We start from the raw sequence: 24,564 nt of genomic DNA on the forward strand, positions 1-24,564 counted from the left end.
CCAGGCCAGCCAGGAGCACTGAAGGCAGGTGGAGACCCAGGAAGAAAGAGTAAGAACAGGATGTGAGAGGGCTTGGTTCTCATGTGGCATGAGAATGGCTCCCTCCCCATGTGGGAGGAAGTGGACAGTCCTCACCAAGGACACAGTGTCCAGGGCTGTGGGACGATAACCAGGACAACAGTTTATACTAGTCACTGTATCAGGTGCAGCACAGGTGCCTCATACAAAGCCTTCCATCTTCACAACAAGCCTGAGAGATAGATCCTGTTTCCACCCCCATTTTACAGATAAGTAGCGTGGGCTTGAGGAGGTTAAGTTGCTCGCCTAAGGTCACACTGCTGCTCAGGGCTGAAACTGGGACTCAAAGCCAGCTCCGGCTGACATGCTAGAGCTCTGTGCTCACACCACTGGCTCTGCCATCTCCCTGTGATGAGGGGACGAGGTCAGTGAATGTTCTGGAGAAACAGGTGTGGACCTGGCAAAGGGTTGCCTCTGAGCAGCCCTGCTGTCTCACGGGATGCGCCCCACGCGTGACCTTGGGAAAGGCCCCTGTTCTCCCCCAGTCTCTTGTTTTGTGCTCTGTCCAAGCCTCCTGCTGCCTGTTCAGGGTGGAAGGTGAGAACAAAGAAGATTTGGCTTCTGTTCTCATTCAGTTGGGTGTTGCAGGGGGAGTGGTAATGACCTCTAGAATCAGGGAAGGGTGTCAGATTGCTTTGAAAAAACTCATGAACTGAAAATCACAGCTTGAATGAGTTTTTTTTGTTTGTTTGTTTGTTTGTTTGTTTTTTTGGCTTTTTAGGGCCACACCTGTGGCATATGGACATTCCCAGGCTAGGGGTTGAATCAGAGCTACAGCCACCAGCCTACATCACTCCCACAAGCAATGTCAGATCCCAGCTGCGTCTGCGACCTACACTGCAGCTCATGGCAACGCCAGGTCCTTAACCCACTGAGCGAGGCCAAAAGGATCAAACCCATGTCAGTGGTTCATTATTGCTGCCCAGAATGGGAACTCCCTTGAATGAGCTTTGAACCAGGCTTTTTGACAACTGCCTGACTCTAATTTTCCCTTTGAAACTTGTTTTGCTGCGTGCTGGAGACAGAGCAGTGGCTGGAGTTTGGCGCTGGAGTTCCCCATGAGGAAACTCTTCATGTTTTGAGAAAACATCAGTTATCAGAGCAGGAAAGGATTTAGCGGTCACTATCTCAACTGACCCATCTTACAGATGAGAAGACAGAGGTAACAGACTAATTTGCAACAGACTGCTTTGCCAAGGGTGCCTGAAGCCCTGCCGCATCCCTGTCCTGCAAGAGTCCTTAGGATCGTGCCCTTCCCCCACCCCCAGGGTGGCCCTGGGCATCTCACCAGGAGCTGCTTCACTGGAAAGTCCTTCAGGCTCCCATCCCTGGGGGAGTCCAGCACCACAGGAAAGCCTTTGTGGGGGGCCTCGATGTAGCCAAACTCAATTTCATCCTGCGGGGACACCAGAAAGCACTGTCAAATGAGCCTGGGGAGCCGGGGGTGGGGGGAGGAGGCAGCAGTGCACATAAGCCGGCCTCCCCAATTTTCCTCCCGAGCACATGATGGCAGTGGTTTCTTATATACCCTGCCTCAGATATAGTCTCTGCCCATCCTAAGCATGTTTGTACTTATATGGACCCCATTTTAAAAAATGTAACTGACTGGTGTTGCCACCCTGGCATGGGGAACTTCCACAAGCTGCAGGCATGGCCAAAAAAAAAAAAACTGGTAACATTCTATATATATATATATATATATATATATATATATATATATATATTTCCTGCAGGTAACACCTTGCGACACATCCTATATTTATAGACTGGCTTCTTTTTAGCTGTTGTATAGTACTCGCTAAGGCTGGCTGATCACACGGTCCCCCTGTCCCCCTCGCCCCTGGTTGTTTCACAGTGTTTTACTCCTGTAAGAAGCAATGCTGTAGCAAAATGCCTCACGCCTTTCTGTCCCTGTGCACACGTGCACGTGTGCTCTGATTGCAGAATCTGCACACGTGGAGCTGCGGGGTGCCAGGGTGTTGATGTTAAGTCACCTCTTCTTGCCGGAGCCCTGGGCTGTGTCCTTCCCGGACTGAGGTTCTCACCTGGATCCAGCGGTCGCCTCGGTTCATGTACTGGAAACAGACCTTCAGTTCACAGTTGGTTTTCTCAACCAGGTTCTTCACCTCCTTCAGGAACAGGTAATTGTCCTTCATGCTGAGAAGCGTGGGGAAGGGAGAAGGGCCGGGAGGAAGGGTGAGGAGGGACAAGGGCCAGCCCACGGAGGTGGCAACGGTGGCTGGCACCTCTGGGCTGCTCTGGGCAGTGGAGGCCACATGTGTGTTCACAGTCACCTTTGCAAAGGTTGCTGGAGTCGAGGGCCAGGCAACTCATCTCACCCCCTCATTACCAAGGTCATGAATCAAGGAAACGAGGAAGGGAACTTTCACCCCTAATGTCCCAAAGCCTTACATCTCTTGACTCCCCAGATTTCCAAGGAAGAGCTATGTGCCTCGAGTGGAGGCAGGGATGGGGCCAGGACTCAGGGGAGTGTGGCCAGGTGGTGGGACCAGCAGGCACCTGCGGGCACTTGCTTCTCATCTTGCTGTTGCTGTCTGGCACATAGGAGATGCTCAATAAAAAAAACTGCTGAATGAATAAGATGAGCTGAATATCCCTTGTAGAGGAGATTCCTGCCTACACCAGTAAGGGCCAAGAAGGTACAGGAGAGAAATGGCAGGTATTATTTTTCGAGCACAAACACAAACTCTGTGCCAGGACCTTGGATGAATACTTTGCCTGCTTCATCACATTTAATCCTCACAGTGACTCCATCATCACAGCATCTCAGAGAAACAGAGGCACAGAGAGGCCAAGTGAGTTGCTCAAGGTCACACAGCTGCTGAGTGACAGAGCGGGATCTGAACTCGGGTCTGCCCCTGAAGCTCCGGCTTTAGTCACGCTGCCTTGCTGCCCTGCTGCGGGTGGTCACCGCTTACCAGCATACAAACACCGACACGGGAGGCAGGATATTGGGGGTCATGATCCAGGGAGCAACCCGGAATGTCACGGTGTCCGTGAAGATGGGTGTCAGGGGGATCTCCTGGGTGAGGGAGAGAAGAGGAGGGGATCAAAAAGTCTTGTCAGGGTGCTTTTCACTTCTGCCTTCCAAGATGGGTGAAACCGGAGTTCCTGCTGTGGCTCAGTGGTAATGAACCTGACTAGTATCCATGAGGATGTAGGTTCGATCCCTGGTCTCGCTCAGTGGGTTAAGGATCTGGTGTTGCCGTGAGCTGTGGTGTAGGTCACAGACACAGCTCGGATCTTGCATTGCTCTGGCTGCGGTGTAGGCTGGCAGCTACAGCTCCTATTTGACCCCTAGCCTTTGAACTTCCATATGCTGCAGGTGCGGCCCTAACAAGACAAACAGACAAACAAAAAAGATGGGTGAAACCCATAAAAATAGAACCTCATGAGCACTTACTAGGTGTCAGGTCCTATTTTCACATGTGAGATCTTCCTTCTGCCTTACAGAACCCTGGGGCGATATACACTATTTTAATCCTTACTTTACAGGTGGGGAAACACAGACCTCTGGTCACAAACTGTTACATAACCGTAACCGTCCAAGGTCACACGGTTTGTAAGCAGCAGAGCCAGTATCTGCACCCAGGTGGTCTGGCTGCTGAGCCCTCACTCTTCACTCCTGTCTCATCTTGCCGCATCCAAGTTCTCTTCCTGAAATTGGCTCACATGACGGCTGAAGTTTCCTCTGTTTTTGCTCTGGGCACTTTGCTCTTTTGTTCTCTCTCTCTCTCTCTCTCTCTCTCTCTCTGTGTGTGTGTGTGTGTGTGTGTGTGTGTGTCTTTTCAGGGCTGCACCTGCAGCATATGGAGGTTCCCAGGCTAGGGGTCCAATCAGAGCTGTAGCCACTGGCCTATGCCACAGCCACACCAGATCTGAGCTGCGTCTGCAACCTACACCACAGCTCACAGCAACACCAGATTCTTAACCCATGGAGCGAGGCCAGGGATCGAACCTGTGTCCTCACGGATACTAGTCCGATTTGTTTCTGCTGAGCCACGACAGGAACTCCACCCTGCCCTTTCCTATGTCTGAGCATTTTGACGTTATTGGGGGGAATTTTGCCATGTCCAGGTGGTTCTTTAAGGAAAGCTTCAGGAAGTTTGCTTGGAAGCTGAGGGAAGATGAGATATGATTTGTTCGAAAGCTACAGGAAACCGGCCCCTACTCTTGGCGGGGAGGGTGGGGGTGGGACTGGAGCACGGCTGACTTTCCCTGGACAAGTCTGCCTTCTGAGCATCCACTAGAGGGGCTGGTCTGAGACACCCAGGTGGCCAGGCTGCTCCAGGCATTGGGGGAGCAGGAGAAACCCCCTGCTCACCCCGTCGTTTTAGCACTGCTCTTCCTGCCTTCCCTCTTCCCAGGGACTTGAGGGTGCTTTGTGAGCTCGCACAAGTGTGGATGCTCACGACCACCCCAGGAAGTGAAAGCATTTGTCTTTTTTTTTTTTTTCTTTTTAGGGCTGCACCTGCGCCCTATGGAAGTTCCCAGGATAGGGGTTGGAGCAGAGCTACCGGTTTACACCACAGCCACTGCAACTTGGGATCTGAGCCGCATGTGCAACCTATACCACAGCTTGTGGCAACGCTGGATCCTTAACCCACTGAGCGGGGCGAGGGCTCGAACCCGCATCCTCATGGATACTAGTCAGGTTCTTAACCCACTGAGTCACAATGGGAACTCCGAGTGTCATTTCTATGTTCCAGATGGGGACACAAAAGCACAAGGAGAAAATTCACTTGCCCAATGTCTCATAGCCCCTTCGCCTAAATCTAAGCAAGACCCACCCAGGTTCCCCTTCAACAGAGCCCGCATCGTCCTGCCCCAAAATGGTTTGGGGCTGAATTTGGGAGGAGATGCCATGTCTGAGGGGGGCAAGGACCCTCCATATAGATGAGGAAAGCAGGGTGGGCCTGAGCGGTGGGGGTCTGGGGCTGCAGGCTTTGAGGGGAGGTCCTGATGGGCCAGACACACCCCAAGCTGGGGGGCTTTGCCTCTACTGGGACAGGCACTCTCCTCTCGTCCAATCTCCCCACACCAAGAATAAAGGTGGGTGAGATGTTGGCCACAAGGAGGGGACATGGGCTGGGACTGGGATTTGGGGTTCAGCCCATGGTCAGAGGTGGGAGAACCCACAGTTAGGGTGAGGGGTCAGTCAGGGAGGGAAGAGCAAGGCACACAGGCAGTCAACAAACCTCTCGTGCGTGGCCCAGTTTGCTCCTCGCGCTAACCTCTGGGGCTCTGTGCCTCCGAACTAGGTCCACCCTCTGCAGGGAGGAGGGCAGACGAGGGGACAGGCATGAGGTCAGAAAACAAACACTGGGGGTTCCCGTTCTGGCTCAGCGGTAACGAACCCGACTAGTATCAGTAAGGCGGTGGGTTCGATCCCCAGCCTCACTCAGTGGGTTCAAGGATCCGGAGTTGCTGTGGCTGTGGCGTAGGCTGGTGGCTACAGCTCTGATTCAACCCTTAGCCTGGGAATTTCCATATGCCTCGGGTTCAGCCCTAAAAAGCCAAAAAAAAAAAAAAAAAAAAAAAAAAAAAAAGAAAGAAAAGAAAAGAAAAGTAGGTTCAGCAAGGAGCTGTGCTCTGGGACCCTGGTAGATCCTGTGGATGGTGGGGCATGTAGGTCTCCAAGCCTGGATCCCCACCCCTTAGGGCTTCAAGGGGAGAGAAGCACAGTGGGGACTCCTGGGAATGGCCCTCCAGAGGAGACCCCGCTCGGCCCCCGGTGGCGACCTGGAGCCCTCACCTCTGCCATATACTCCAGCAGGCTGACATGGATGGAGACCAGGCCCGAGAAGCTCTCGTCGGGAAAACGCAGCCCTTCCACGAAGAACAGCAGCTCCGCGGAGCCGCCTGTGTACTTGACCACGTGGTAGAGCTTCTGCCGGCCCAGGATGTGGATGTAGCGCTGGCCGAAAAACGGGTCTGGGGGGAGAAGGACCGACGTCAGGCCCCACTGCCAACCAAGAAGCGGTGTGTGGGGCCGGGTCACTGATGGGGACAAGACGGCAGAGTCACCCGTCCTCTAGACACAGAGAGGAAAGCACAAGCAGGAAGTGCCACCAGAAGGGCCGTGGCCTGGTCACTGTCCCAGCACTGCTGTGCCCTGGGCATGTGGCACCGAACCAGACACCCTCTCTGGCTTCTGGCTTCCTCATCTGCAAAGTGAGCTGTCTCTCCCAGGAAGGGCCCGTGACATGACAGCAGGCGTGGGCTGGGCAGCCAGGGGCGTGAGGAAGGAAACGATTGCTCCTAGTTGATAGAGGAGGAAACTGAGTCTCCAAAGGGAGAAATGGCTCGTCGGAGTCATAGAGCCAGTAAGTAGCTGAGCTGGACTCAAATCCATGGCTAATTCTGAACCCCAACCCTCCCTCGTCCCTTTTTTTTTTTTTTTTTAAGGGCTGTACCCATGGCATAAGGATGTTCCCAGGCTAGGGGTTGAAACAGAGCTTCAGCTGGCGGCCTATGCCACAGCCACAGCAATGCCAGATCCAAGCCACATCTATGACCTACACCACAACTCACAGCAACACCAGATCCTTAACCCCCTGAGCGATGCTGCCAGGGATCAAAACCGCATCCTCATGGATACTAGTCGGGGTCATTACCGCTGAGCCACAGTGGGAACTCCCCTTCCTGTCCTTCATATAAATAAGACACCATTGTGCCCATTTATGCCAAAAATCCCCCTCCAGGTAATGGCAGCCATATTGGCGTGTGGGTCTCTGGCTGCGCATTTTTGCAGCTGGGAGGAAAGGCAGGTGTCCCTGCCCTCCTGCCCGACCAAACTGGCCAGCCCTTCATAGTGCTGTTCCCTCTTCTTGGAAGAATTGTGTTCCTCCTTCTGCCAGGCCTTGCTTGGTGTCACTTCTGGGAATTGTGCTGAACTTCCCAGAGAACAAGCCAGGGGCTCTGACCGGAGCTTCTGTAGCCCCCGTCCTTTCCCATCACAGCCTTTATTTTATTTATTTTTATTTTATTTGTTTTGTCTTTTTGCCATTTCTTGGACTGCTCTCGCAGCACATGGAGGTTCCCAGGCCAGGGGTCCAATCGGAGCTGTAGCCGCTGGCCTACACCAGAGCCACAGCAATGTGGGATCCGAGCCACGTCTGCGACCCACACCACAGCTCATGGCAACGCCGGATCCTCAACCTACTGAGCAAGGCCAGGGACCGAACCCGCAACCCCATGGTTCCCAGTCGGACTCGTTTACCACTGCACCACGACGGGAACTCCACCATCACAGCCTTTAAATGGATATGATCTCGGTATTTAGTTGTTGGCCTCGAGAGACTGTGTGCGGGCAGAGACGGGCCCGGCTGGGCCTGTGCAAGCTGCGTTCATGAATGTGGACTGAACGAACCAATGGCTCCCACGCTATGCCTTGTGGGAGAATTTTCAGGCCTGTTCAGAGCACATGTATGGCATTACCGCTCTGTGAGCACATGGGCAAGGCCCTTGGGGGAGACAGAGGTGGTCAGGGTGCAGCCTCTAGAGTCTAAGAGCAGAGTTCAGCTGATGATAAGACAGCGCAGGTGCGGGAAGCATTACACTGGAGCTCCGGGGTGAGAGAACCCCTGTTTAGTGGGGGTGAGGGGGGCAGGGAAAGGAAGGTCGGTGGGGGGTGTTTGAGCAGAGAAAGGCAGCCTTTGAGACCCCCTTCAGGTGGCAGAGGTGGGGTGCTGTGAAGAGAGGAAATACTTGCATTGCCAGGGGCATGGAGGTAGGACCCTATGCAGTTCCAGAAGGAGCTTCTTTATGCCCTGTAGAGCTGGAAGGGCAGAAGCAGGCTCAGCTTAGTACGATTGTCAACAACAATGATTAATGACCCGACACCCACGGGCTAGAACATGTAACTAGAACAGTCCTGGCATGAATAGGGTGCTTGATTACAACTGGCAAAACGAGGGAGTTCCTCTTGTGGCCACAGAAACGCATCTGATTAGTATCCATGAGGATGCAGTGTGATCCCTGGCCTCGCTCAGTGGGTTAAGGAGACAGCGTTGCTCTGAGCTGTGGTGTAGGTCACAGACATGGCTTGGATCTGGCATTGTTGTGGCTGTGATGTAGGCCAGCAGCTATAGCTCTGATTTGCCCCCTAGCCTGGGAACCTCCACGTGCTGCAGGTGCAGCCCTAAAAAGACAAAAAAAAAAAAAAAAAAAAAAATCTCCCCCAGAAACCCAAGCCCTCCCATGCCCACATGCCCCAGGCTGCACTTGAACTGAACTGATGCTTAGGAAAGAGATCGCAGGCCTGGAAGGTGACTTGTCTTTGCAGAAAGCTCCAGAAATTTTCCAGGGCTCTGGTCAGCTGGGGGGTTAGAATGTGTATGTGCAGGTTCCGCCTGGGCCTGCCAGGGGAGCTGGGCCAGGTGGAAGGACATAGTCTTGTCCAGCTGCAGGCAGTCTTCTCCTTCCCATGGCCTGCAATGCTTCTCATTCTGGTGTCTGGGGCCAGCTCCAGGAGGATTGATCACTCGGTGGGAACAATCCAGCCACTGTCTAAGGAGCCTCCTTCCCCCATCCCCTGTCCCCAGCTGGGTGCAGGCCTGCCCAGCGTGGTCAGCTCTCCAGGCAGAAACCAACAATGCCCCTCTATGGAGCAGTCCACGTGCCCCGGGGCCACCCTGACCGCCCCTTAGCCCCAGGCTTTGGCTCTGCAGGCTGGCGCGTGGTACAGTTTGGCATAACCCTTCTGGTTCCTTTGATGCCATCCCACCTCACAAGAGACTCTTTAATAGTGTGATGTGACCAACGGCCCTGGTTTGCCTGGGACTGTTGGCTTTCCCAGAAGGAGGAGTTTTCAGTGCTAAAACCAGGAAGATCCTGGGCAAACTGGGGCAAGTTGGTCACTGTGTCCTTGCTGGAAGGGGTCAGGCCCCAACTTTGGGGTCGTGGGGCAGAATGTGAGGCTGAGCACAGAGACCTGGGTCTTCCTTTCAGCCCTGGAGACTCCTGTCCACTTCAATGATTATAATTAATAATCATAATTATAATTAATAATCATTACCCCCAAGAGTAACAAGTGGCATCAATAGAGAGTGTTCCACGAGCCGGCTACTGTGCTGAGTGCCCGACACATGTCCCTTGTTTAATCCCTATCACCAGCGGGGACAGTCAGGGCCCTCATTAGCCCCATGCCACCTCACAGGTGCGGAACCCAAGGCGTGGGCTGGTAAGTAGACTTGCCCAAATGCAGGATTTGAACCTTCTGGGCTCTAGAGCCCCCTCTCAAGGGTCCCTTGGCCTCCAGCCTAGCCCCCCGCCCTTGAGGGACATAGGTGACACATGACATTCATGTAGCATAACACATTCTCATCCACTGGTGTAGTTGGATTTTGACAAAACCCCAAAATGCCTGCATGGAAGAAAAGGAAGCTGTGCCACAGATGAATTATGTTTCATCCCGTTTGTTGGCGTGGCTCTGGGCATTCACCCAGGATCCCAGTTTTGTGGGAAACTGTCTATTCTGGGACCACTGCCATGTCAGGAATGGCCCCCTTGCAGGATAGCAGCCCAGAGGAGAAAGACTGGGAAGGAGTACCCGCTGTGGTGCCACGAGATAGGCAGCATCTCCAGGTTCGATCCCAGCCCAGCACAGTGGGTTAAGGATTTGGTGTTGCCACAACTGTGGTCATAGGCTGAAGATATAGCTAGGATCTGATCCGTGGCCCGGGAACTCCATATGCCACAGGGTGGCCCAAAAGGGAAAACAAAAAGACTGGAGAATAGCATCTCGAAGCACTCAGAGGAGTGGTTCCTCTTTCTCTTGTTTGCTCAGGACCCATCTCAGATGGCAGTGAAGGGGAGGGATGAGATTACAGGCCAGATCTCATTTCGCTGCCATCAACAAAAAGGCCCTCTAGATAACGTCCGGGTGTCACTATTAGCAAAAGGTGCAGTGTCACAATATGATGCCATAATTGAGAAGCCCAGGTCCTGCCTGCATCCCTCCCACCCTGGCCAGCACCCCATCCCCCGTGGCAACCCTGGCCTGGCCAGGGTAAACATCTCTGGCCCCCTGGGGCGGCGGAGCCAGCCTGACTCTGGGGACATTCCAACCTGCGTGAGCTTACTGAGCTTACTGCCCAAGCCCAGGGAGGATCAGAAGGAGCATTGGCTTCAGGTGGCAGCGGGCCACTGCTGTCCTGGCTAAATCACTCCCTGAAGGGAGGGGCTAGGGCTGCTGTAACCAAGTCCTCATGGTGACAGTCTGGTTCTTGTGGGCCTGCTCAGAGGTGGGCCCCAGAGCTGGCCGGAGGCCCTAGGTCCTCCAGAGAGCTGGGCATGCAGGGGAAGCCCTCCCCTGCACCAGGGCAAACTGCAAAGCGAACTACTTTGCTGAGAGAGCTTTTGAAGACATAAATCAGACCTTGACAATTCCTTCCTCAAAACCTCTAATGGCTTTCCACTGCACTTAGAATAAAACCCAAGCCCTCCTGGTGTCCTGGCCCCCGCCCAGCTTGCTGACCTTGACTTCAACACCTCCAGTCTTCCGTCTGCTCCTCCAACACTCCAAGCGAGTTCCCTCCTCTGGGCTTCATATGCTCTGTTCCCTCCACTTAGAACACCCTTCCTTCAGCTCATGAATGCCTGGTTCTTTCTCACTGTTGGTTTGGGTCTCTGCTCAGGTGTCCCCTGCTCAGAGAGGCCTTTCCAGACCAGCCAGGCTAGCTGCGCCTCACCTCCACCCCTGCCATTCTCCAGTATTTGGTGTGTGTGTGTCATTTCCTCCAGCTGTGCTATCTGTTTGGTCTGCCTCACTAGGCCACCTTCTCCCCGCAGGCAGGGGTGTGATGGCAGAGTTCACTGCAGGAGTCCCAGTGCTGAGACCAGCAGCGCCAGGGTGAGGCGGGCTCAACACACATTTACAGAAAAGCTGAGACCTGGTGGGCAGCCTCCAGGATTAACTCCATGGCAGAAGTGTGCTCTCTATACTGTGGGGGTCCAGGACGAGGGGTCCGTTTCTTGAGGGTGACCACAGCATCATCAGGGGCCCTTTAAAAGTCGGAGGCAGAGTTCCCGACATGGCTTAGTGGTTAACGAATCCGACTAGGAACCAAGAGGCTGCGGGTTCGATCCCTGGCCTTGCTCAGTGGGTTAAGGATCCGGCATTGCCGTGAACTGTGGTGTAGGTCCCAGACACAGCTTGGATCCCGAGTTGCTGTGGCTGTGGCATAGGCCGGCGGCTATGGCTTGGATTAGACCCCTAGCCCAGGAACCTCCACATGCCGAGGGAGTGGCCCTAGAAAAGACAAAAAAAAAAAAAAAAAAAAAAAGTCGGAGGCAATTTTTAGCTCCAAAAAATCTGAAATGAGCCAAAAAACCCCTGGGGGTGGGGGGGATGGTGGTACCTGTCTCAGGTGTCATGAAGATGGTGTGATTCTGGGAAAGATGGCTCTCAAAGTCCCCGCCCCCCCATTTCCCGGGAAGAAGGCCTCTGGGTTTCACGTAGATCTGCATCAGTGCCGACTCATTTGAGGGGATGAGAGCTCTGCCCACGGGGCCTCCTGGCCTCATCTAGGATCACGGTGGCCCCCGGGACCATTCCCCAGAGGGACCTGCACTAAAAGGGACCTGACTGCGAAGGGGCGGGGGTGTCTGGGGAGCCTTAGCGGGTGGGCTGGGCCCCGAGGGGTGGCTCGGTGAGCAATGACCGGGCGGGGACTGCCGCAGGGCCAGGCCGGGGACACTCACTCTCCACGTAGAAGACGCCCACTTTGTCGGAGTCCGACATGGAAATGTAGAGAACAATCTCATAGCCGGCGGGGAGGCGGTCCGGGCCTTTGGTCCGCAGGATCATCTGGGACATGTCTTTGAGGTCTGCGGAGAGGGGGAGGCAGGAGGCGGTTGGAACGAAGAGAATTGCCTGGGCGGGGGCGGGCACGGGAGGCATCGGGTAAAGGTGGTCCAAAGGGACCAAGTTCCAGTTATGAGATAAAGTTGCCAGGGATCTATCTACACGGTTAATATAATTAACAAGGTTAAGTGTTTACCCAAGCGTTGTTAACAGAGTAAGTCCTGAGTGCTCATCACAAACATTTGTTTCAATTTCTTGAATTTTGTACCTACATGAGATGACGGAGGTTTATGAAACTTATTGTGACACTCACTTCATGATGCATGGAAATCAAATCATTATGCTCCACACCTTAAACAAATACAGTGCTGCATCTCAGTTTTAAAAAAGGAGAATTACGTTGGCTTAGAAATGCCTGTTCCAGAAACAGACTCACAGAAAACTTATGGTTTTTTTTTTTGTTTGTTTGTTTTTTTGTCTTTTTTTTTTTTCCAGGGCCGCACCAGTGGCATATGGAAGTTCCCAGGCTAGGGGTCAAATCAGAGCCACAGCAATGCCAGCTTGGAGCCACATCTGCGACCTACACCGCAGCTCACAGCAACGCCAGATCCTTAATCCACTGAGCGAGGCCAGGGATCGAACCTGTGTCCTCATGGATGCTAGCTAGTCAGATTCGTTTCCACCGAGCCACGATGAGAACTCCCGAAAACTTATGTTTTTTGAAAAAACTTTGAAAAACGTATGGTTACCAAGGAGGACAGGTTGGGGTGGGGCAGGAGGGAGGAGTAGACTGGGGGTTTGAGATTGACACATGCACACAATAGGGAATGATTGGCCAGTGGGGACCTGCTTTTTAGCTCAGAGAACTCTCCCCAGTATTCTTTGATCATCTATGTAGGAAGAGAATCTGAGGGAGAATGGGAGTGTGTGCATGCATGACTGAATCACTTTGTTGTACAGCAGAAATGATCAGAACCTTGTAATCAACTACACTTTAGTAACACTTAAAACAAAAGATATACAAAGCTGAAAAAAAAAATGCCTGTTCCTTTTATAACCAGGACAAGGCAACCCCCCCACTTGTGTGTTATGGAAACTATAGAAAAACAGAAAAACTGGTTGTCATTTCCAAAACCACAGCCAGCCTTCTATAACCTTTTGGGAACTTCCTTCTGCTCTTTTTCCATATATGTGCTAGTTAAAAACTATGGTTCCAATGGAACTGTATTGACAGTTTTGTTTTCTGTTTTTTGGGGGTTTTTTTGGTCTTTTTAGAGCGGCACCCGCGGGCATATGGAGGTTCCCAGGCTCGGGGTCTAATTGGAGCTGTAGCTGCCAGCCTACGCCACTGCCTCAGCAATGCTGGATCTGAGACGTGACTGTGACTTTACACCACAGCTCACAGCAACTCTGATCCTTGACCCACTGATCGAGGCCAGGGATCGAACCTGTGTCCTCATGGTTACTAGTCAGATTTGTTACCGTGAGCCCCCACGGGAACTCCTGTTGTCTGTTTTTAGCAAAGGGTTGATGCTTAGCCCACCATCTTCAGGAGGCCCAAGGTCACTCCCGCCTCACTCTCCATGCAGCCCAGGACTTAGCCTGGCATTTCCACTGCTCCTCCCCTCTGCCCCTCCCCGGGCAGACCCGGGGACAACCCGGAAACGAACCTTCCTTGCTGTAGACCTTCTCATCGCTGCAGTCCTCCTTGGACAACCAGGGCGTGTCTCGGTCACAGTTCACCAGCAGGATGGCCCCCTGGCCCTCAGGGCCCCAGGTCCAGGATGCCTGCATTGGCAGGGAGAGAGGTCAGAGAGGGAGAGGCAGCCCAAGAAATGAACAGGCAGGCATTCTGTGACAGGCTGCTTTTTTTTTTTTTTTTTTTTTTTTTTTACCATGCCAGCCACATGTGGAAAGTTCCTGGGCCAGGGACTGAACCTGTGCCATAGCAGCAACCCAAGAACACTGCAGTGACAATGCTGGATCCTTAACCCACTGCGCTACAAGGGAACTCCTACAACAGCCTCTAACATATCCAGAGGGGAGGTATCCCAAATCCTGATCTCATGCTTTGCTATAAAGTTACAGTAATCAGAACAGTACCACGCTGGCACAAAAAGAGATGTGTAGATCTGATAGGGGGCCATTGACCAAAATTGCCCATTTTGGCCAAGCTCGGCAACAGGTTGTCTCACAGCAGGAGGCGCTGATAAGGAACACGCTGCTGCCCTGAAGAGTAGCCCAGAGGATGTGGGAGAGGCCCACCAGAGGCAGGAGACAACCAACCTCCCAGGATCCTCGGCACTGGAAGGCGTCTTGGCTGAGAGATGCGCGCGCCTCGGAGAAGGACCCTGGGCCAGACCAAGCGCTGCCGAGCAAGACGACTGGCCAGAGACAACCCGGAAACGAACCCCATTCCCATAAAACCGGAGCCTGCGAGCCTCGTGGCAGAGCAAGTCTCCTGGGTTCCCTTCCCCTGCTGCTCTCCACCCCGGCGCCCCTTCCCAGTAAAGTCTCCTGCTTTGTCAGAACGTGTGTCTCCTCGATAATTCATTTCCCAGTGTCCGACAAGAACCCGGTCTCTGACCCTAGAAGGGATCCCTCCTCCCCTTACAGATCTAGGACTAGAGAGCCCAGGAATGAAGCCACACACACTTATATGGCAATGAATCTATGACAAAGGAGGCAAGATTATACAATGGGGAAACGACAGCTTCTTCAATAAATGGTGTTGGGGAAACTGGACAGCTACCTGCAAAAGAGTCAAACTGGACTACTTTCTTACACCATGCACAAAAATAAATTTAAAACGGACTAAAGGAGTTCGCTGGTGGCTCAGTGGGTTAAGGATCCACTGTTGTTGAAACTGAGCAGGACCCTGTGGGGCTCCTGAGCACACAAGCCTTTCTGTGCCCCCATTGCTTGTTTTTAGGGAACAAGCTTCAGCCCCATGACCTTCCCTGAGTTCCAAAGGGCAGGTTCAAACAATTGCTAACCAGGAAGGGAGGGAATGCAGCGACAAGGCAGAAGCAGTCAAAAGACCATAATGCAGCTGGTTCCTCTTCAAGGAATATACATAACAATTCCTATACGTTTTTCTGCAGAACTAAACCCCCAACAAATGAAAACCTGAGAGGAGGACCATCAGAACCAGTCCTGGGGCTACTAAACATCAACTCTGAAGAAGAATGAAAGCTTGCATCTACCCTGATCCTTATCTGTGGCTTTATTTTCTACCCCCAAACTATAACACCACTTTATATTACCTCCCAAAGGAGGGTGCAATCTTTAGGGCATTAGCCTGCTGTGACCTCATTTGCCTGGCAAAACAATAGCTGTTCTGTTTTTTTTTTTCTCCTTTGCCCCAAACTTTGTCTCCATGTTTCTATTCAGCACTGGTGGACACAGCCTGAGTTTCAGCAACATTGTTACTGCTGTGGTGGAAGTTAGATTCTTGGACTGGAAACTTCTGTATGTTGCAAGTGCAGGGAAAAAAAAAAAAAAAAAAAAAAAAGATAAGAAAAAGGAATAAAGCCTTAAATGTGAGCCCTGAACCCATAAAACTCCTAGAAGAAAACATAAGCAGTATCCTCTCTGACATCAGTCTTAGTAATATTTTTTTTGCATCTCTCCTCAGGCAAATGCAACAGAAGCAAAAATAAACAAGTGGGACTACATCAAACTAAAAGCTTTTACGCAGCAAAGAAAACCATTAACAAAGTGAAAAGACAACCTACAGCATGGGAGAAAATATTGACAAACAATGTGACTGACAAGGGCTTAATTTCTAAAATATACAAATAGCTCGTACAAATCAATAACAAAAAAGCCAAACAACCCGATCAAAAAAGGGCTGAGGACCCAAACAGATATTTCTCCAAAGAAGACACAGTGACGGCCAACAAGCACATGAAAAGATGCTCAACATTGCTAACCATCAGAGAAATACAAATCAAAACCACAATATCTCCTCATACCTGTCAGAAGGGCTATTACAAAAAAGGCAACAAACAGCAAGTGTTGGCAAGCATGTGGAGAAAGGGGACTCGTGCACATTGGTAGGAACGAAAGTTGGTGCAGCCACTATGGAAAGCAGTAGAGAGATTCCTCCAAAAATTAAAAAGAGAACTACTATATGACCCATCAATTCCACACCTGAGTATTTATCCATAGAAAATAGAAATTCTAATTAGAAAAGACATATGCACCCCTATGTTGCTGCAGCATTATTTACGACAGCCAAGACATGCAAGCAACTTAAGTGCCCACCAACAGGTGAATGGATATAGAAGATGTGGTGTATATCTGCAATGGACTATTATTACCCAGCCATAAAGAAGAATGAAGTCTTGCCATTGGCCACAACATGGATAGACTTCAAGGGTATTATGCTAAGTGAAATAAGTCAGATAAAGACAAATACCAGGAGTTCCCGTCGTGGTGCAGTGGTTAACGAATCCGACTAGGAACCATGAGGTTGCGGGTTTGGTCCCTGCCCTTGCTCAGTGGGTTAACGATCCGGCGTTGCTGTGAGCTGTGGTGTAGGCCAGTGGCTACAGCTCCGATTAGACCCCTAGCCTGGGAACCTCCATATGCCGTGGGAGCGGCCCAAAGAAATAGCAAAAGACAAAAAAAAAAAAAAAAAGACAAATACCATATGATTTCACTTATACGTGAACCTACAGGCTATACGTGAACCTTTAGGTCATAGGTGACCCTAAAAAAACAAAAGAATAAACATGACAAAACAGAAACAAGAGGCACAGCTACAGAAAACAGACAGGTGGTTGTCATCGGGGAGGGAGGTGGGAGGAGGAGGGAATAGATGAGGGAGATTAAGAGGTATAAATTTACAAAGTAAGCCAGTCATGGGTATGCAATGCACAGTGCAGGGAATACAGCCAATGATAATGTAATATCTTTGGTGACAGACGGTAACTAGATGATTGTGGTGATTATTTTGCAATGTATAGAAATATCAAATCACTATGTTGCGTAACAGGATTTAACATAGTGTTGTAGGGCAATTATGTTTCAAAAACAGACAAATGAACTCAGAGATTAAGGAGATCAGATTATCGGTTACCAGAAGCAGGGGTTGCAGGGACAGAGAACTGGATGAAAGCCAATAAAAGGTACAAACTTTCCGTTATAAGTAGGAGGGATGTGGTGTATCAAGTAATAAATATAATTAACACTGCTATATGTTACACAGAAACGTAGTTGTGAAGAGAGTAAATCATTTTTTTTTTTGGCCTCGCCTGCAGGGTCCCCAGGCAAGGGAACCCAAGTCGCTGCAGTGACAATGCCAAATCCGTAACCCGATGTTTGTTTGTTTGTTTGTTTTGTTGTTTTTTAATGGATGTATAGGTGATTTACAATGTCAGGTAAATCATGACACATTACATGGTTTCAGGTATATACAGCACAGTGATTCAGTTATCATGTATATGCACATAGATTCTTTTTCAGATTCTTTTCCCTTTTAGGTTATTACAAAATATTGAGTAGAGTTCCCTGTGCTATACAGTAGGTCCTTGTGGTTTATCTCTTTTATACTTGGTAGTGTGTATATGTTTGTTTGTTTTTTGTCTTTTTAGGGCCAAACCTGAGGTATGTGGAGGTTCCCAGGCTAGGGGTCCAATCAGAGCTATAGACGCCAGCCTATTCCAGAGCTACAGCAATGCCAGATCCGAGCCGCATCTGCAGCCTACACCACAGCTCACGGGCAACGCTGGATCCTTAACCTACTGAGCAAGGTCGGGGATCGAACCTGCATCCTCTTGGACGGATTTGTTTCCACTGAGCCTTGATGGGAAATCCCTGGTACTGTGTATGTGTTAATCCCATCTTCCGAATTTATCCCTCCCCCTTCTCCTTTGGTGACCATAAATTGTCTGTTGTGGGTCTATTTCTGTTTTGTAAATTAGTTCATTTGTATCATTTTTAAGCCGTATCATATGATTTTTGTTTTTCTCTGTCCAGCTTACTCCACTTAGTATGATCATCTCTAGGTTGAGAATAAATCTTAAGGACTCTTATCAAGAAAAAATGATTTTTTTCTATTTCTCTAATTTTGTATCTATATGAGATGATGGATTTCCAGTGAATTTAGTGTGGTAATAGTTTCCTTGTGTGTCTTTTTTTTTTTTTTTTTTTTTTTTTTAAGGGCTGCACCTGTGGCATATGGAAATTCCCAGGCTAGGGGTCGAATGGGAGCTGTAGCTGCAGGCCTATACCACAGCCATAGCAACTTGGGATCCGAGCCATGTCTGCGACTTACACTGCAGCTCACGGCCACGCTGGATCCTTAATCCACTGAGGAAGGTCAGGGATCGAACCCGTGTCCTCATGGGTACTAGCCACATTTATTACCACTGAGCCGCAAGGGGAACTGCCATACCCAGCCATTTTCAAACACGCTCCCAGGGCTCCAAATGGGACCTGTAAGGCGATCCATTTTCAACACTGCAGCCAGAGTGATAATTAGAACAAATGCCAACCAGATCATGTTGCTTTCCTGCTTTAAGCCGTGCCAGGGGCTCTCTGTTGACTTAGGATAAAACTCCAATCCCTAACTGTAGCCTGCAAGGCCCGGGGAGACCTGCCCACCTCTCCATCTGTACCCCCGACTGCCACATTCTCGCTCACTCTGCTTCTTCCAGGCTGGATGCCTCTTGTCTCCCCAAAGACTCCACGTGCTCTCAGACCGTGGTGTGCTGGTCCCTCCGCCTGGAATAATGTCCTGTCTCCCTTCCTCAGGCCAACGCCCCACCTCCTTCTGGTCATAGCATACCTGTCCCTTCTCCTAGCAGCCTCTGATTCTCCAGACCAGAACGGTTCCCGGGGTTGGGTCTTAGGGCACTGGACGCGCTCCTTCTGGGGATGACTTAGAACAGCCAGGTCACTCTTATTTAATGAGGGTCCTGGAGTTCCTGCTGTGGCTCAGTGGTAATGAACCCGACTAGTATCCATGAGGACGCAGGTTCAATCCCTGACCCCTTTCAGTGGGTTAAGGATCCGGCATTGCCACAAGCTGTGGTGTAGGTCACAGACTCGGTTTACATCCTGCACTGCTGTGGCTGTGGGGTAGGCTGGAGCTACAGATCTGATTTGAACCCTAGCCTGGGAACTTCCCTGTGTGGCAGGTGCGGCCCTAAAAAGCAAAAAAAAAAAAAAAAAAACCCCAAAAACCCCAACCCCCCCAAAAAAACAAAGCAGGTCCCGCTCACTGGACTGTGGGCTCCCTGAGGGCAGGAGAGCTGCATTTCTCTCATTTTCTGCAACCCCAGGGTCTGACCCAGTCCTGAAACATCGGAGATGCTCAACGAATAGTTATGGGAGGAGAAAAGAAAATCCGAAACCTCACTGGCCCAGATGGAGGAAGTCTGTGTAAGTTCAGGTCCTCAGGGACTCTGTGACTCCTTAGCTCCTCAGGGGAGGTTGGTCACCTCCAGGGCCTCTGTGGTGCCTGCTGACAGGTGACTTGGCCATGGACACAGAGAATGTATGTGGGGGGCTGGCTTGGCTTCCTCTCGTGGCCTCAGGAAGGCAGGGATGGGGCAAAGCCCTTGGAGGAGCCTGGGGGAAGGGGCTCCCCAACAGGCTTGTGTCCCCTGGCAACCTGCAGAGTCTAAGCCCAGCTCTTAGGCCTCAGGCTTCTCATTGGGTTGTATTTATTGAGTTTTTAAAGTAGCCATCGACATACAATTTAAATCTTTAGATTGTTCTAAAAGGAACATATGCTTGGCAAAAATTAAAGTGATATAGAAGGGCAGAAAGTGGAAAAGAAGCAAGAGCTGGGATATACACAGAGCAAAACCAAAGGAGCTTCAAAACTGGGTTGAGGAAAAAGAAGGAATTAACAACAAAGAGAACGCAAAGCTGTCTGTCTGCACAAGTTAAAGATACACGAATGCCACACACTGCATGTTTCGCAAGAATCCCAGGAACAGAAAGTGATGCATTACAATCATTAAAGTGGTCCTTTCTGAGGGGCAGCAGGATGGGAGGGGGGAATGCAGGATCAAAGAGAATAAATGAATGAGTGACTAAATGACTAAATAAACACAGGAGGGGAGCTTGTGCTCACACCATGAAAGATGACATCCTTCTACTGTTTATGATTAATGCAATCTTCTGCTCCTGATGGCTCCCCCCAGCTCAGCTTTAAAATTAAAAAAAAAAAAAGAGGCAAAATAATAAGAGCAAATGTTTTGGCAGCACTTTCTCTGGGGCTGGACATTCATTCTTTGCAACACCTGTGTGAACAGGTGCCCCGTCCTGTGGATGGGGAAACGGAGACTCAGGAACCTGCTCTGTAGCTGAGTCGGTGGGCTTTGTCCTCGGTGTGTGTGTGTGTGTGTGTGTGTGTGTGTGTGTGTGTGTGTGTCTGGGAGTCTGTCTCCTCATCTGTAAAATGAGAGCAGTCTGAGCTTGCTGGGAGGACCATGGCTGCCTGCAGGACCCAGCCTGGGGCTCTGGCCCCTGGAAGCTCCCCCTCCCCCTCCCCCACCCCATCTGCCAGGATAGCGAGGTACCTTTTTTGGGTTGTTCTTCTCCACCACGCCGTCTCGGTCTGCATCCACATCCAGGGAGATCTCTGGGGACAGACGTACGGGTCAGTGGCTGAGCCTGCCAGAGCAGGTGGGGCAGGGATGGTAGACCTGTGGGACCAGGGTGCAGCTCCCCCATTCACCTGGTTCTCAGAAGGGGAGGGCCTTGCTCAGGTCATCTTGGCCAACCCCCTGCCTCAACGCCCCACTGCCAGATGGCACAAGCAGGTGCCATGAAGACTGGGCAGCTCACGGAGGGGCTGTCAGGTGGGGCAGGGATCTCCCACCCTTTACTGCTCCCCAGTCAAAGCTGGGTGGTGGGTGGGATGACCCTCAAGGGACAGATCTGGGAGCCTTGGTTCAGAGAGGCCGACTCACGGGCCCAGGGTCATGCATGTCATGCTAGCAGAACTGAAGCGAAGCTTGTATTTTGAAAACGTCCACAGGATTCCTTCCCTGACTTTTCTGGTCTGTCCTGGGCACGTGTGCTCTCGTGCATTTGTGCGTGTTCCTCTCCCAGAACTCCTGGTGGTCTAGACCCCACCTCTAAGGAGCAAGGACTTTGCTTTGGGTGGGAAACGGGGCCTTCAAACCCTCTCAATCTGGGAGTTCCCGTCGTGGCTCAGTGGTTAATGAATCCGACTAGGAACCATGAGGTTGTGGGCTCGATCCCTGGCCTGGCTCAGTGGGTTAAGGATCCAGAGTTGCCGTGAGCTGTAGTGTAGGTTGCGGATCCCATGTTGCTGTGGCTGTGGTGTAGGCCAGTGGCCACAGCTCCAGTTCGACCCCTCGCCTGGGAACCTCCATATGCCATGGGAGCAGCCTAAGAAATGGCAAAAAGGAGAAAAAACAAAACAAAACAAAAAAACCGCACAAAACCCTCTCAATCTGAGGGTGCCTGAGAGGCCAGGCCTCCAGATAGAGGATCCAGGGTGCGGTCCCTGTTTATCCTTGCTCTTGGGAGGGACCTTCGCTATCCCCAGGCCTGCTGTGAGGACTCTGTGGGGCGGTGAAATGAGGCCCAGATTTAGCTTCAGACAGTGCTGGTTTTGAACCCTGATTCTCTGCTTAGAAGCTGTGTGACTCTGGGCTGGTTAGACAGTTTCCCTGAGCCCCAGTTTCTTTACCTGAAACATGGGGCCCTTTCCCATTAGACTAATTGCCCTAAATGCAATAGGAGCCTCTACTGACATTTCGAGCCACATACTTTGCTGCTGTGGGACTGTCCTGTGCATTATAGGATGTTGAGCAGCGTCCCTGGCCTCTGCCCCTTGGATGCTCGTAAATCCTTCAGCTGTGACCACCAAAATGACTCCGGGTATTGCCAGATGTCCCTGGGGAGGCAACCTGGCCCCCTGAGTTAGACACTAACAGGGGAGTCGTTGGGAAAGGTGATGGGAGCAATGCACCGAACGAGACGAGTTGGGTCCAGGCCCAGTGGGCTCGGCCTCATGCTGAGCACGACTTGGGCCAAGGTAGCAGCTGGGTGGGAATGAATGGATTCCCGGTCAGTTCCCTTGGCAGGCGCGCTCTCCCCCCTGGAGAGATGGCACGCCTCCCCCCTCTCGCCTAAGTCCAGGGATTCTATTCAAGGCTTCCCTTTGCCCATAGCCCAGTTCCCTCCCAACCCTGAATGCTGCTTTTCTGGGTTGAGAATAAGGTGGGATGGGGGAGGCTTTAAGGGCTCCTGGTCTTAGGAGAGGCAGTGCCACCCAGCTCAGCAGCCTCATTTTCAGATGTTATAAGAAGTAATTATATAGGAAGGTCCCATGTGGCACAGTGGGTTAAAAATCTGGTGTCACCACACCTGTGGCACAGGTCGCAACTGTAGTGTGGGTTCGATCTCTGGCTTGGGAACTTGCGCATGCTGTGGATGTGGCCAAAAAAATTTTTTATAAATTCCTTCCGTTGATCCCGTTCCTGCAGCAAATCACTGTGGAGCATCTAGTGTGTTCTAGGTGCTGCACGAGGCACAGGGACCAGTGGTGGGCAATCAGGGTGCAGTGCCTGCTCTCAAGAAGCCCCCAGTCCTATCAGATAAAATTACTGTTCCATTTTACAGGTGAGCAAATCCAGACTCAAGGATGTCACCTCTCAGCAAATAGGCACATGATCTGGGAGACTTCTCACCAACAGGCTAAGAATCCTAGGGAGAAAGCAGAGAAGGTGGCGCCACCTGCAACTGTTAGAGGCTGAAGGCTCAGAGGGAGGAATAATATTGATCTTGGCTCCCAGACCTTCACGAACTTTCTAGGTGGACACTCCCCAGGGAATGTCGCCTTCTGGGGAGGCTGGCTTCCTGAAACTCCTCCCTGGGGACCAGCTGCAGACCCAGCCTCCTCCAGGAATCACTCTTTGCTTTTCTTTTTTTTTTTTTTCTTTGTCTTTTTGCTATTTCTTTGGGCCGCTCCCGCGGCACATGGAGATTCCCAGGCTAGGGGTCTAATCGGAGCTGTAGCCACTGGCCTACACCAGAGCCACAGCAACGCTGGATCCGAGCCGCGTCTGCAATCTACACCACAGCTCACGGCAACGCCGGATCGTTAACCCACTGAGCAAGGGCAGGGACCGAACCCGCAACCTCATGGTTCCTAGTCGGATTCGTTAACCACTGCGCCACGACGGGAACTCCCACTCTTTGCTTTTCAAGATAACTGTCTTGCCTTGTTCTCTGCTAAATCACGCCCCCTCCAGCCACCCGCACCTACAGATGAGATGAAACCGAGGCATCCAGCAGGGCTGTGACCATGACGTCCCCAGGGACTGCAGAACCAGGGGTCCCACTCACATCTCTGGCTCCAGACTCCTGCCCTTGGCTGTTCTCTCCACTGACTCCCGATGACCTCCTCCTTGGGCTGTTTCCAAAACCCAAGCCCGCCTTCTAAGACCCAGGACCTGCTCCCCTAAAGGTCATTCCCAGAGGAGTTGGTCACATCCCCACCCTGGCAGCCGTGTGGCTTTCAACTCCAGTCTGAAGCAACCACATTGCTGCTCCTATGGTGTGTCCATGAAAGCACTGGGTCACAGGAGAGAAATTATGAAGCTTTACTTTATTACCAATTTCTTAAATTAATTTTTTTTTTCTTTTCAGGGCCGCACCTGTGGCGTATGGAAATTTCCAGGCTAGAGGTCGAATCAGAGCTGCAGCTGCCAGCCTACACCACAGCCACAGCAACCCCAGATCTGAGCTGCATCTGTGACCTACTCTGCAGCTTCAGGCCATGCTGGATCCTTAACCCACTGAACAAGGCCAGGGATTGAACCCGCATCCTCACCGACACTATGTCAGTCCTTAACCACCACCCCCTGCCCCCCGAACCACAACAGGAACTCCTTAAATTAAAAATTTTTAAATCAATGTAATATTGCACAAGTACAATCGGTACCAAATAGCTTCTAAAAAAATCCCAGCAGTTTCCTGCTCAGCCCACCCCCTCACCTGCCTAAGACAATCTCTGTCACACTAGATAACAAGCTTATTGCTCTTTTTTGTTTTGTTTCATTTTTTAGGGCTGCATCTGAAGGCATATGTAGGTTCCCAGGTTGAATCGGAGCTGCAGCTGCTGGCTACACCACAGCCATAGCAATGTGGGATCCAAGCTGAGTCTGCAACCTACACCACAGCTCACGGCAAAGCCAGATCCAGAATATTAACTCAGGTCATCAGGGTAGGAGCAAGGGCTTCGATGCCTTCTTTGATAGGGCCATTGATTAACATGTGTGGCTTAAGAGCTCCAGGAGGAACACCTCCACAGGCCTTGTTTTATTATAAGAAATATGCATTCCCACGGACTTTGTTTACTATAGAAAATGTGAATCTCTAGCCCACTCCTCAACTGGTAAAAGAGGAATGAGAGGAATGGTAAAAGAAAAGGACAAAAAACCAAAAACCCCATAGAACTTTCAGGACAGTTCCAACCTGAAAGCCTATTGGACAAGGACTGCTATAGGTAATTGAACAAGGCCAATGGGAGAAAAGTGCATCTTTCTGGACCCCACTTTGGTGTCTCTTTCCACCTTTAATAGATTAAAAACCTCTATAGGACAATAGAGAGAGGGGATTCTTCTCCCCGCTCCCAGCAACCCGGGGAGCTATCTGCT

General features: G+C 51.2%; 1 protein-coding gene across 2 annotated transcripts in view; it reads right to left on the reverse strand.

Moving 5' to 3' along the window:
* PADI2 (peptidyl arginine deiminase 2) overlaps nucleotides 1-24,564 on the reverse strand; it is a 59,502-nt gene that overhangs the window by 13,664 nt on the left and 21,274 nt on the right. Inside the window, exons 4-11 of one of the 2 annotated variants that reach the window (XM_021095425.1) lie at nucleotides 20,449-20,510; nucleotides 13,579-13,696; nucleotides 11,806-11,931; nucleotides 5,855-6,033; nucleotides 5,298-5,369; nucleotides 3,018-3,121; nucleotides 2,124-2,235; nucleotides 1,367-1,474 (exon numbers count right to left, since the gene is read on the reverse strand). In XM_021095425.1, coding sequence (XP_020951084.1) covers nucleotides 1,367-1,474; nucleotides 2,124-2,235; nucleotides 3,018-3,121; nucleotides 5,298-5,369; nucleotides 5,855-6,033; nucleotides 11,806-11,931; nucleotides 13,579-13,696; nucleotides 20,449-20,510 — 881 coding nt within the window. The remainder of the gene's footprint in view (nucleotides 1-1,366; nucleotides 1,475-2,123; nucleotides 2,236-3,017; nucleotides 3,122-5,297; nucleotides 5,370-5,854; nucleotides 6,034-11,805; nucleotides 11,932-13,578; nucleotides 13,697-20,448; nucleotides 20,511-24,564) is intronic. The other variant, XM_003356166.4, reaches the window with a different exon arrangement.

This window comes from Sus scrofa, chromosome 6, assembly GCF_000003025.6.
Source record: "Sus scrofa isolate TJ Tabasco breed Duroc chromosome 6, Sscrofa11.1, whole genome shotgun sequence".
In the NCBI taxonomy this organism is placed as follows: Eukaryota; Metazoa; Chordata; class Mammalia; order Artiodactyla; family Suidae; genus Sus; species Sus scrofa.